Source organism: Epinephelus lanceolatus, chromosome 3 (assembly GCF_041903045.1).
Source record: "Epinephelus lanceolatus isolate andai-2023 chromosome 3, ASM4190304v1, whole genome shotgun sequence".
Taxonomy (NCBI): domain Eukaryota; kingdom Metazoa; phylum Chordata; class Actinopteri; order Perciformes; family Serranidae; genus Epinephelus; species Epinephelus lanceolatus.
This window is the reverse complement of record NC_135736.1, coordinates 22,653,428-22,666,049: the sequence shown is the minus strand read 5'-3', so window position 1 is coordinate 22,666,049 and position 12,622 is coordinate 22,653,428. Positions and strand designations below refer to the sequence as shown.

General features: G+C 41.2%; 2 protein-coding genes across 2 annotated transcripts in view; both read left to right on the top strand.

Moving 5' to 3' along the window:
- Positions 1-4,976, top strand: part of myo15ab (myosin XVAb) — a 59,066-nt gene extending 54,090 nt beyond the window's left edge. Inside the window, exons 70-73 of the mRNA XM_078166599.1 lie at positions 1,652-1,785; positions 3,912-4,045; positions 4,184-4,324; positions 4,423-4,976. Of these exons, the coding sequence (XP_078022725.1) occupies positions 1,652-1,785; positions 3,912-4,045; positions 4,184-4,324; positions 4,423-4,524 (511 nt within the window). The 3' untranslated portion in view covers positions 4,525-4,976. The remainder of the gene's footprint in view (positions 1-1,651; positions 1,786-3,911; positions 4,046-4,183; positions 4,325-4,422) is intronic.
- A 1,357-nt stretch (positions 4,977-6,333) lies between these two features.
- alkbh5 (alkB homolog 5, RNA demethylase) lies at positions 6,334-11,020 on the top strand. The gene is made up of 4 exons (XM_033624973.2): positions 6,334-7,682; positions 7,774-7,854; positions 7,944-8,066; positions 10,077-11,020. Exons 1-4 carry the CDS (start codon positions 6,961-6,963, stop codon positions 10,234-10,236), a joined length of 1,086 nt encoding a protein of 361 aa, XP_033480864.1. The 5' UTR covers positions 6,334-6,960; the 3' UTR covers positions 10,237-11,020.
- Positions 11,021-12,622: the final 1,602 nt, after the last annotated feature.

The window sequence follows — 12,622 nt, the reverse complement described above, 5'->3', positions numbered from 1 at the left end:
GACAGCTTCAGTTACTGTGAAATGACAGATCTTCATACCCTCCTCCTACAGTGAAAACCATGTATCTCCAGATGTGTTGATGTTGAATGTTTGTGATAAACTGAAGAATGAAGTGTTCCTTTGTATGCTGAGAAAATGCTCCTACTTCCTAAACTAAATTTAACACTTAAAAAACTCTTGAATCAGCTAGAAAATGCGTCGTCACAGGGCTGTTTTTCTGACACCATGAAAAGTTGCCTTTTTAGAGATATGTGGTTCTCACAGGACAGCGACGCAACAAACATATGATGATCTTGTAGAGTATGATACACTGCTGTAGATTAAACTACCCAGCAGTATATGAAGGAGTGCAAAGTAGCACAACATTAAACATCTGCAGCAGGAAAATGCAACATACACATTAATGCAGCAGTGATATTAATCTAAAAACAACAGATGCAATAGTAAAACACTGACAGGGAACATTTTACTGCACAGTGAGTACTTTTGATACTTTATGTAAATGTTGCTGAAAATACTCCTTTTACGTAAGTTAAGGTTTTGAATGCAGGACTTATGGAGTATTTTCACATTGTGGTATTAGTAGTTATACTTAAGGTAAGGATCTGAATACTTTAGATAATCTAAAGATGTCTTTAAACTTCATGACCCACAATTCATAGTATTTTTTACAGTTGTAGGTGTAGCAGAATATACTCTATTCAATATACACTAGTCTATTCTAGAATAATTGTAATTGTAGAGAGAATAGGGGAAGCCTTTAATGCAAACATAGAGTGCAGTACATGAAACATACATACTGTACAAACATCTACTCACCAAGTAATCCATTCCCATCCATTCCCTCAAAGGTTTCAATTTACACAGCACAGCCTTTCAGCCCATCTTGTATTAATACCGACATCACTAACGCTGTGTTTTTAATATGCTCCAGTAGTTCAGTAGTTCCTTTTAGCCTCCAGATTCTTGTAATACATTCAAAGCAATTATTCTCACTTTTCTAAGTTAATATTCATACTTTTATCCGTTATTACAGGATGGTTTTGACCTTTGCAATTTCCCAATTAACACCAATTTAATTCATTTTTAACATTTAACATGACCAAAATATAAAATTGAAATTAGCATAAATTTCTCCACAAAAATCCTTTTTTACCTGCAGGTTAATTATTTTAGGAAAATCAACCTTAAACGGTGCCTCTGTTTCAGCACATTTTCCAGAGGTGTACATTAGATTTATTGGCATGTGGTATGTTTTATGATTTATGTGTAACACAGACAGCATGACAGCATATACAGTAGATAGTTACAGTGCAGGAGCACTGAAGCTGCAGTGGATGTTTTTCTACATTTTCCATTTAGCACTCATGTTCAACGACCGTACAGGAGCAAACTCATTGCTGGAGAGAGTGCAGTGTGCAATCAATAGTTTTTGTGTTTAAAGAGCGTGACACTTTTTTTTTTTTTTTTGTGCTCTTACTGTTTTTATCACTGTCTCTCTCCGCCCACACACACACACACACACACACACACACACACACAGAGCCGACAGCAGAACAGAAACAGCTCGCTGAGTAAAATCATCATCCTGAGAAATGTTGAGAAATCACTGAGTGAAGCCGACTCCTGTTTATCTTCTTCTCTCCTCCAGACATGAATTATCGGAGTACATCGCCACACCTCTGTTCAAAAAGCAGCCACCCCAGCAGTGGGTTACCATGGTGACGCAGCACATGCAGCAAGTGCAGACTCTGAACCCGCACCAGGCCAGAGCACAGTTTCTAGGTGAGACCCCCTGTTCACATTCAATGCACAATATTTAACGTCTGCCACCGAGGCTGTCTTAATCACATCAATAACAAAAGACATACTTTGATGATGTCATGAAGTAGTGTGGGATCGTGGGAGTTGCTGTCTGCGTTGTTAAACGACCACCACTGCAGATGAATGTCTATCTGATGTGACTCAGGCATAAATCATGTTCACAGACGAGGAAATGTACCAAAATTGTTTTCAACTTATGTCCAGCCATGTTTATTCATGTTTTGTCATTTCAGTCTAACAAAACGTTAGCTAAAGTAACATTAAGTTGCTAACTTACTATTAGATGAGATTAGTGTGAAAACCCCAACGACTTCAAGAGACCCGATTACAAGACAACAGGTTGTGTAGTGTGAACTTTGTGTGAGCTTTATTTGCTTGTTCTGGATCTTTTGTCCGTATCTCATGGTCTCCATCACCAGATTCAATATGTAGCTAAAAGCAGGGCCTGTATTCTAGTGGTTATATTTGTTATTCTGAAGTCCATGGTGTTAACAGATTGAATCTGCCAATGAGGACCATTTGTTAAAATCAAAGGCTCCAGAACAAGTCATTAAGTGGACCTTGAGTTGAGGTAGTTTTGTCAACTGCTGTTTGCAAGGTCAGGAATGAACTGTTAAAGTCAATCGATTATGAAGTTACCAGCATGCATTGGGGCGATATGCAACTGAGTGTGAAGTCAGCACCTCTAAGTCTGAGGCCGTGGTTCTCTGCTGGAAAATGGTGATTGCCCCCTCTGGGTCTTGTTCATGCAGAGGGTAAAATGGAGTGTGAGATGGACAAGTGGTTTGAAGTTGCATCAGTAGTGATGAAGGTGTTGCACCAGACTGTCGTGGTGAAGAGGGAGCTGAGCCAGAAGGCAAAATTCTTGGTTTACTGGTCCATCTACGTCCCAACCCTCACCTATGGTCATGAGCTCTGGGGTAGTGACCACAGGAAAGAGATCACAGATACAAACTGCCGAAATGAGTTTCCTCCATAGGGTGGCTGGGCTCAGACATCCGGAGGGAGCTCGGAGTAGAGCTGCTGCTCCTTTGTGTCCAAAAGGGGCTAGTTGAGGTGGTTTGGGCATCTGATCAGGATTTCCTCCTGGAACACCTCTCGTTAAAGGTTTTCTGGGCATGTCTAACTGGTAGTAGGCCCCGGGGTAGATGCAGAACATGCTCGAGGAATTGTCTTTCTCATCTGGGCTAGGAATGCCTCAGGATCCTCCAGGAGAAGCTGGAAAATGTTGATGGGGAGAGGGACATCTGGAATACCTTGCTGGATGATTACGTTAATCTTCACATTAACAGGAATCACAATCTATATCTAAATGTGTGCTATGTGCCAGAAGAAGTTATGAAACTAATGTGTAAATTTGCACTTTTTAGAGGATGTTTTCAGAAGTACTTGTGTCTTAATTAACTGCTTCAGGGATTTAGTGTTGCTCTATTATTTTGCTGAGAGACAGATTAAACAAACTCAAAGCAGCAGAGGGAAACGTTTCCTGAGTTTTAGTCTCTACTATGAGTTAAACCCATAGACTGTAAGTTACCGTGACATCACCCATTGGTTTGTGGACTCGGGTTTTGAAGCTTCAAGTTCAGCATTTCGGCCGTCACTGAAGTGACCATATTTGAGTGAGAGGAGTGATGGATCTGACTGAGAAGCTGAGGACACTATCCGCAGAGAGCCTGTCACTCAAAGCGGCCCACCCTTAATTATGAGTAACTTTAAGTCTTGATAAAATGTAAATGGGTGAGTTATATAAAAATTCAGCCCCCATGCAGTCGTCATGATGGGGGAAATTATCTATAGAGACCAAAACAGTTTCTTGTGCCAGGCTTTAAACATGTTTATTTCTGCTGTAAAGGTAGGCATTTTAACATAGTGGTCTATGGGGAATGCCTGGCTTTGTGGTATCCAAACCCGAGCTGAGATAACCCTGATGACATCACCAGGATAATTCTGTTTAGACATGACAAAGCTCCTCCACTATCACAGAAGAAATAAACTTTTTTGTCCAGTTCATGTGGTGCCTCTTTAGAGAATAAAAATGTGACAGTCAGTCTCTCACTCTCGTAAATTCTGTGTCTTTGTGAGTGCAGGGCTCATCAGTGCATTCCCCATGTTTGGCTCCTCGTTCTTCTACATCCACAGCAGCAGCTCCACCACCTTCTACGCCCCCTGTATTGTTGCTGTCAATCAACATGGCCTCCACTTCCTGCATAAAAATACACATGTAAGGCACCACACACATTCACGATCGTCAAGCTCTCGTATGACTCAGCTCATCGTGACTGAAACACGAGCCTGAAAGTGGAGTCACAGAGTTTCAGTAGACAGTTGTGTGCTACAGTGTTTGGTGTCTGTGGTGCAGGAGCTGATGTCAGTGGTCCCCCTGGTGGAGGTGCAGTCCAGCCGCACCCAGAGGCCCACTGCCGGAACGAGTTACCCGTATGTAGACCTGACCCTGGGGGACATGGACACACAGCGGGTCATTCAGCTGCAGCTGGAGCAGGTATTACGCAAATACAGACAAGGACACTCATCAGAGGCCACACATGATCATTGCTGTGTTACTGTCTCTGTGCTCATGTCGGCGGTGTTTGTCCACAGGGCTTGGAGTTGTGTCGAGTCATCGCCATGCAGGTGGAAAACATGATGTCCGTGCGGGAGAGAAGACTCACCCTGCCACCCAGCGAAATCACCATGTTATAACACATGGTCACACTACATTATACGCACAATTGTATGAGCACACACATACATGTAGACGAAACCCTTATGAATATCCTACCTCTTCTTGCCTTAAGTCGTTCTAATATTATATGTGAATGCATAAGTGTACCCTGAGGTCAGTCTCAATTTTACTTGATTATTATTCTGTGTTAACTGAAGAGAGTTCATCCTGAAGACAGTGAAGTAAATATGAGTTAATGTTTCTTTCCTAATGTTTTAGATGTACAGAAACTGTTACTGAACAGAGAGGGAGCTTCACAGGCCTGTGCCTTGTCATTACAAAGTTTTATAACTGATATGTAACATGTTGTTTTTTATTTTTTTATTGATACTGTTTACAGTAAAACTTGATGAAATGTAAACAATATTAATGCATCAACTTTCTTGTTTTTTAAAGAATGTTGTATCAAAATAAAATAAGCTATTTTAAACAGAATATCTTTTTTATCATTGTTTTTAAAAGCTAATTGATTAATTTACAAAATGACAGAAAATAGTGAAAGATGTCGCAGTTTAAATGTCTGATTGAAATTAATTTTCACGGGTTTTCCCCCCAATCAATTCATTTTCAAAGGTTTTGGGGGTTTTTTTAAAAGCAAAAATGTACTTGTTCCAGCTTGTCAAACCTGAATATTGGCTGATTTTCTTTGTCTTTAATGATATTTAACTGAATATATTTGGGTTTTGGACTGCTGGTTGGACCAAACAAGCAATTTAAATATGTCACTTTGCTTTATGGTAAATTGTGACGGGCACTTTTTTTTTAACGGATTAATGTGCTGATTATTTTTCTTGATTAATGGGTTAATTATTCAGTAAATTAAATGCCAGAAAATAGTAAAAAAAAAAAAAAAGGCCATCTTCAAATGATCTTCAAATTACCAATAAGATAAATTAAAGATAAATTACTTAAAAATTAATAAATGATCATAACTGGTGCTGATTAATTTTCACTCAATCGACTGATTAATTTACAGATAATTTTAATTTCAGATCAAAATCTAAATATTACATAAAGTATCCTATGCATAAAAACAAAAATGTTTCATTTTAGATCTGTTAGGTATAGTACTGTGTAGGTTATAGAAACAAAAATAATACAAAAGAAGTGTGTGTCTGTGACAGATTGTACCCACAGAATGAAAAAGTTAATTTTACAATTTAGAAGATCTGTACTTTAAATACCAGTTTTGTACCAGATATCCAGCAGTGAATTTGAGCACAAAAATGAGCATTTTTTCCTAGTTGTTGCACATATTTAAATATATTTGTCAAGACACAAAATCTTACGTACATTACCAATCTTGTAAGAAAAAAAATACAAATATTGTTTGTTTTAAACATTGTTTATTTTAATAAAATACAAAAATAAACAATATTTAATATTAACATTTTCAATTACAACATTTATATATTTTTTCTTTAAAACAGGTAAATACGAATAAAATATATAAATAAAATTTCTTATCATTACTTAGTCAATAATAACATAAACAAAAGACAATAATAACCACTATTATTATTGTTATTATTATTATTATTATTATTATTATTATTATCATTATCGATAATAATAATAATAATTCAGGCACAATCAATAACACTATAATAAAACCCAGCACCTTTTAAGTAAATAAAAGGTTAGTGGGGCAAAATTAGCAGCAGCCCTGCGCGTGCCCTCAGGCCACCCAAAATGGATTTATGTGGCTTCCGTTCAGGTCACGTGACCGTCCCTCCCCAGACTGGCAGGTCACCACCGAGCATGCGCAGATCTGGAGCAGGTTACACGAGTTTATTTTCAGCCTTTCTCTTGGAGACGGGTAAAGATGGTGTAAAGTGGCCGCGGTCCACCCTTGTGCGATTGTAACAATGTTGTCCCTGGACACCTAGGAGTTAACATCTGAGAGGAAACGTTTCCGGAGCACCGAGGGTTGGAATTTAACGGTGACATGTGAAATGTTGCTGCGTGGTTTGTCGGTATTTCCAGGCGGCAACGGACAGACCAAGCCTGGCTAGGTTAAGCTAGCTAGCTAGCAAGCAGCTCGGATAGCTATCGTTTACCTGAGCGTGTTGAAGTGTTGACGCAACGTTTATAACAGCTTGTACTTTAATAGTCCGGTATTATCATCTACAGACTGTCAAGTTTCACCCCAGACCGCTGTTTCAATGCACACACTGGACGGTGAAGCTACTTAGCTAATGTTAGCTACGTGTGCGCTGGACACCGCTGTGTGTGTGTGAGAGAGTGAGTGAATCCCTTTAGTTCGCGATATCCACTATTAAAACTTCCTTTGACGTCCTCGTCGTTCATTTCAACCAGTCTGTTAGAGCAGTGCTGAAATGCAGCGCTAACACATGCTAGCTGTTTGCTAGGAGCTCACGTCGCACTACAGCAGTCATATTGTTTTGGCTGACATGGCAGCCAGCGGATACTCTGACCTGAGGGAGAAGCTGAAGTCCATGACTCCACACAGAGACGAGTACAGGAATAAATACGCGGACGGGACAAGTAACGGCAGCAGCGGAAAAGGACGGAAGCGCAAGTTCAGAGAGTCCGACGACGATGAGTTTGAGCACAGCGATGACAGCGCGGACCACAGGGAGCAGGAGGCCAGCCGGGTGAGGAGCAGCATCCAGCAGAAGAACATCTTCACACTGGAGGAGTGCGCCCTCATCGAGGAGAAGATCGACGACGTGGTTGCCAAAGCAGAGGCTGGACGTTACCGTGAGCACACCGTGGACAGGGCGCCCCTCCGTAACAAGTACTTCTTCGGGGAGGGCTACACGTATGGGTCCCAGCTGGAGAAGCGTGGGCCGGGCCAGGAGAGGCTGTACCGCAAAGGGGAAGTGGATGAGATCCCTAACTGGGTGCACGAGCTGGTGATCAAGCGTCTTGTGTCTTGTGGAGTGGTCCCAGAAGGGTTTGTCAACAGTGCAGTCATCAATGATTATCAACCAGGTGGCTGCATTGTGTCACATGTAGATCCCCTGCACATCTTTGCACGCCCCATCGTCTCAGTGTCCTTCTTCAGTGACAGCGCGCTCTGCTTCGGCTGCCGCTTCCAGTTCAAGCCCATCCGGGTGTCAGAGCCTGTGTTTGTCCTGCCTGTGAGGAGAGGGAGTGTCACAGTGCTCAGGTGACTATGTTTGTGTTTGCTGTCATGCATCAATTGCATTCCTGTGTTTCTTTTGTGGCTGCCAAGGGCTTACAGCATCTTTGTCTCTTAGTGGCTACGCAGCTGATGACATTACCCACTGTATCCGGCCTCAAGACATCAAGGAGCGGCGTGCAGTTATCATCCTCAGAAAGTGAGTCAACATGCTGTCATCTAAAAATAATCATCTTGCATGGAATCTCACTTTAACCCTCTACATGTTCTCCCTCCTCTGTTTGTCAGGACCAGACCTGATGCTCCTCGACTTGACTCTACCAGCCCTTTAAGCTCTTCTTTCATTGAGAGACCCCCTCCGCTGAAAGCCAAGCGCTCTCATCGGAAAGCAGACCCTGATGCTGCTCACAGGTACACAGACACACTAGGAAAGGTCTTTATGGGTCCAATTTAAACAGATCTGTGGGAAAAAGCTACTGGATTTAATTAAATTAAAGTAAACAGGCCTGAGGATAGTTACAGCTGAGAGCCACTTAGCTGACGTCAAAGGTCATTTTTACTTTTGTATTTGAGAAACCGGAGAAACCGGAACACCAGTGTTGTCAGCAACATTATGGACAGCCGCTCAACAAACAGCTTTCCCCTCGTCTGTCTGGCAAAAACGTTAAACCAGGCTCAACGTTTTCAGGAATGCAATGTAACTTCATCCAACAAGACGCTGCGTTAGCCAGTGAAATACGTTCAAGTGCATATTCTTGGTAGAATACTTTGCTGCTGCGTGACTGCAGTGTTTCTGCTGTTTACCTTGAGATTCTTGCAACAAGAGATAAGCAGCAGAATCCTTCCTCATTACATCATAAACACTGAGCAGTGTTTTTGCATCTGTTAAGCCTTCCACCTCATGGATGTGTTACTCCAGACGTATCTCCTAGATCATATTTCACCCTCTCGCCAGGACCTGAAACTGACACGCTCCCACCATTAGAGCCCCCTGCATTTTTAAATGTGGGGCTGTTTTCAGTCTGAACACTTAGACATGTCGACATTCTGACCTCCAGCAGTACCCCAAGACCCTGCCTCCACACAGTTAGACTGAATATTATGTGGACACAGCCCAACTGGGATCACAGAACCAAGTAGAACAATGAAGACCTTTAAATCCCCCTTCAGACCTGCACACATTTGTGTTAATGTGACGGCTACTGAACATGTCAGACTCATGTCTGAACAAAGCCCCCTGCCCACTTTTATGTAGATGTCACAACAGTGATCGTATTACATCAGACACAGTAACATCCTATATCACTCTTGACACAGCAAGTCTGAAAAAAATGCAGTCAGATTAACATAAAGGCTGTTTGATAAACTGAAACACTGAAAGAGCCCATTTTAAGTTGAGGAAACTGATTGGAATAATCAGACCAGCATTCTCTGCTTGCATTTTCAATGTCCATTCATACTGTGGGTTATACATACAGCACATAACCCAGTTATATTTTAAAAAGAGTCCCAAGTTAAAGATATACTGTGCAGGATTTTCCGTAAGAGCAATGTATAAACTCATACAGTAGTAATCCGTCTCAGTCATCACTTATGACCCACTAGAAGTGTGTGACGGTGTATATCTCTACAGAGACTCTGCCCTCTGCCTCTGTTTTCTTATTATCTGTGATCATGATGTTAATGGGCGCGTGACCCCACATTGCTCAGGTGAGGTTGGGGCTTTATAAAATGGTAGCGACCCGGTGTCAGATCATAAGCAGCACCAAATGAGAGCAGTCTGGGGTTGGCTTTTACTTTTGCTGGGGAGTGTTTTTACAAACAGTAGTATACTTTTAATTTCCTGTCAGTCAGTGCTTGTGCACCGCAGGACTTTAGAAACCAGGCAGCAGAACTGGCTCTCTAATAATGTTCAATTATGAGATTGATGTGAGAATGTATCAGTGGATTCACAGTGAGAAGCGGGGGCGATCGTCCCTCACGCTCACAATGGTCATTAATTAAGACTTCAAAGTCAAAATAATTTAAAGTCCATCAGCGATGCAGCCTGTGAAAGAACAGACAACCCTCTTCCTTCTCGCTATCATAACACTTTTAACTCGCTGCTCCCTCCCGAGCACCAGTTCATGTGCACATGTCATGTCTGACTGAGTTACTTTAATGTCACCTGTGTATGAATGACAAACCGCCATCACTTTAACATACAGATGAGGCCAGTAATGTTACAAATTGCATGTCTGAAAAGGGCTCTATACACACTTGTGCATTGGAAGTACTGTAGCTGAGACTGTAATAGTGTTCAATTGTTCCTTTAGAGCAGGTTTCATGTAAATTGCAATAACAAAACAGTGTACAGTCAACTGGCATGTGATAAATGAGGATCCAAATCTGACTTGGCATTTAATCTTTTTCCTCCACCAGGCCGAGGGTACTAGAGATGGATAAAGAGGAGAACAGACATCCGTCACACTCTCGTCATCGTCGTCACAGCATCAGCTCAGAGAACTACTGGAGACGCGGTCAAGACTCCGACAAACACCGGGAGAGTTCAGGACGCAAAGTCAAAATGAGACGCCACTGAGCACTTCTCTGTCACACATGTACACATATAAATATACCCATTCTTTTACGTATTTCAGTATTGTAACATTCTTTGATCAGTCATTTTCTGGCTCTGGTTTCAGTCTGGCGCGAGGAGCATAGTCGCCATGTTGTCTGCATTTTGATTTGAGTGGATCGGTTTGAGTGCATTATTTGTTTCTGGCAGACGAAGCTGGCGTGTCTGCTGCACAGTGCAGAACCTGTTACTTACTACAGTTAGGCTCTGTCGTTGAATTACCTTTAATTGAACATTTCTTGTTTCTGTCTATAGATACTTCAAAATGGCATGTATTTTTTGTAACCAAGATGTACAGACCGCAAGAGCTAAAAGAAAGACGTATGTATGGACTTGTACAAAAGAAAACCCGAGCTGTAATCTAACTTGTTATAATGTACAATAAGTTTGTATAGTCTTTGATTGGGGCGACTTTTATGCAGAAAGAAACCTTTGTTTTTTGGCACCTACATTTCTGATCCCTACCTTTACTGTGCCATCCCAGATCTTTGTTCACTTCGGCCTCCCTATTTAAGTTGAAACACCTGGCGGATGTTCAGCCATGCTTTCTGTGTTACAATTTGATTCATCTGTATGGCTCATCTTGGCGGAGGTCACAATACGGTGCATCAACTGAACTGATCATTTACGGAGTGATGAAAAACTCAGGCCTTGTTTTACACTCCTGTTTCAGTTTGAAGTTGCTTTACCTTATATAGTGACAGAGGCCCTGTAATTGCTGTTCTGTATTAAATCGAATTTTTCCTCATTCACAGTGGGTGATGTTTGGGTCAGAGAGAACAAAACCAACCTTATCGTGTCTTGTTTAACTTGTGTCTAAACACGTGGCTGGGAAGAAACTCAATTTCCAGATGTATTTGTCCTCGTGATTTGCTGTGTAAACACAGATAAATTTGTTCCTTGTGTCCCGTCAGACATTTGGCAGAGGTACTTATTAGCTGACTGCTACGTTAGTCTGGAGTTACACATGAACAAAAATAACCGCGGTTCAGAGGAGAAATTACTTTCTAAAAACAGGGTGAGTTGTGCCCATGGTTTTCTGAGTCTCTGCTACAGTTATCAACTCGAACATGTTAGTCAAACATTAAAAGTAAAGGTCTGCAAGAGCTCCTCAAACAGAGAATGGGGCACCAACTTTGAGGACACACTGGTGGCATTTAAGATGGCTTCATGGGTTTCAGTGATCACATTTTCAGAGCCTAAAAAGGTGCCGGCTGACTGAAATAAAGATGCAATTGTCCCCAGAGTTTGTCTGCCATTCAGTAAAGCAGAGTTGTGCCTTAAATTTGCCCCTAAATTTGGTATGGGTCATGTAAACAGCACATTTCATTCAGACATTCTGACCTTTTTCAGAATTAAGCATTTTCCAATTAAGATATACCAGTGTCATTTGTTTTTATGGCATTCTTTGAACATGTATACAGAGCATTCAGAATAAGTGGTCAGCTCTGTGCGTTGTCAGCAATTTGCAAGGCTGAGTCGAGATGCATGCCCTGAAGAAAAGCCCACATTTCTGGTCAGAGGAAGAAACAACTTCTTTTAAACCGTATGAAAGACTTGGATATCAACAGGTTTTAGATATTAGGAAATATTGCAACACCAGCCTTTTCAAGAAGGCAGTGTTTATACAGTCAAACTAATCCGCCACCAGTGTTTTCTTGATGCAAAGAAGCAAAATGGCATAAGCAGCTCCCACTGTTCCATGTTTACGGATTTTGAAGTGATAAACAACACGTTAGGGCACGTTAATTTCAGTGTCCACTGTTGCATATAAACAGAAATTGTAGTGTAATATTCATTTTCATTAGTCATGTAAAAAGCTTAGACTGGATATTGTTGAAACAAGGGCAAAAGGCAGAACACTTTGTGCATGTTAATGTAGTCAGTGACTTCGGCTGTCCCACTGTTCCCCATTTCCACCACTGGGGACAGTAACTGCAAAGAAATTACAGTGATACTCTGTGGTAACTTGGGTTAGCTGCCAATAGATACCAGGAGAAACAAAAGCTCTGTCTTCTTATTGCTTTTTGCTGTAAATTGAACCTCTATTTTCGCAGGAGATTACACCTGGTAGCAGACAGAAATGCATTGTGAAAGCAAGCTTCATAAGTAACCAGTCTAAATGCTGATGGTGTCTTTATTCTATAGCCATTACATTGTGCAATCAAAATTTACTTTAGACTGAAAAATTAAAGCCAAAAATGTGTCTATTTCCACTTTTAACAGACAGACTTTTTGGTTCAACTTTGGAATTTGGGAACCAGTGACATGGCTGGAAGTTCTGTATCCAGCTATGTGAAACCAGTACAATACACTGTGTATTATCCCAGGCATGATCTAGGTTTTCTGT

What these genes read in the sequence shown, in the direction of transcription:
- alkbh5 (XM_033624973.2), top strand. Translation starts at nt 6,961, where the DNA reads ATGGCAGCCAGCGGATACTCTGACCTGAGGGAGAAGCTGAAGTCCATG. An exon ending in GGGAGTGTCACAGTGCTCAG is followed by an intron (nt 7,683 to 7,773) that starts GTGACTATGTTT and finishes TTTGTCTCTTAG; the next exon opens with TGGCTACGCAGCTGATGACA. An exon ending in GCAGTTATCATCCTCAGAAA is followed by an intron (nt 7,855 to 7,943) that starts GTGAGTCAACAT and finishes TCTGTTTGTCAG; the next exon opens with GACCAGACCTGATGCTCCTC.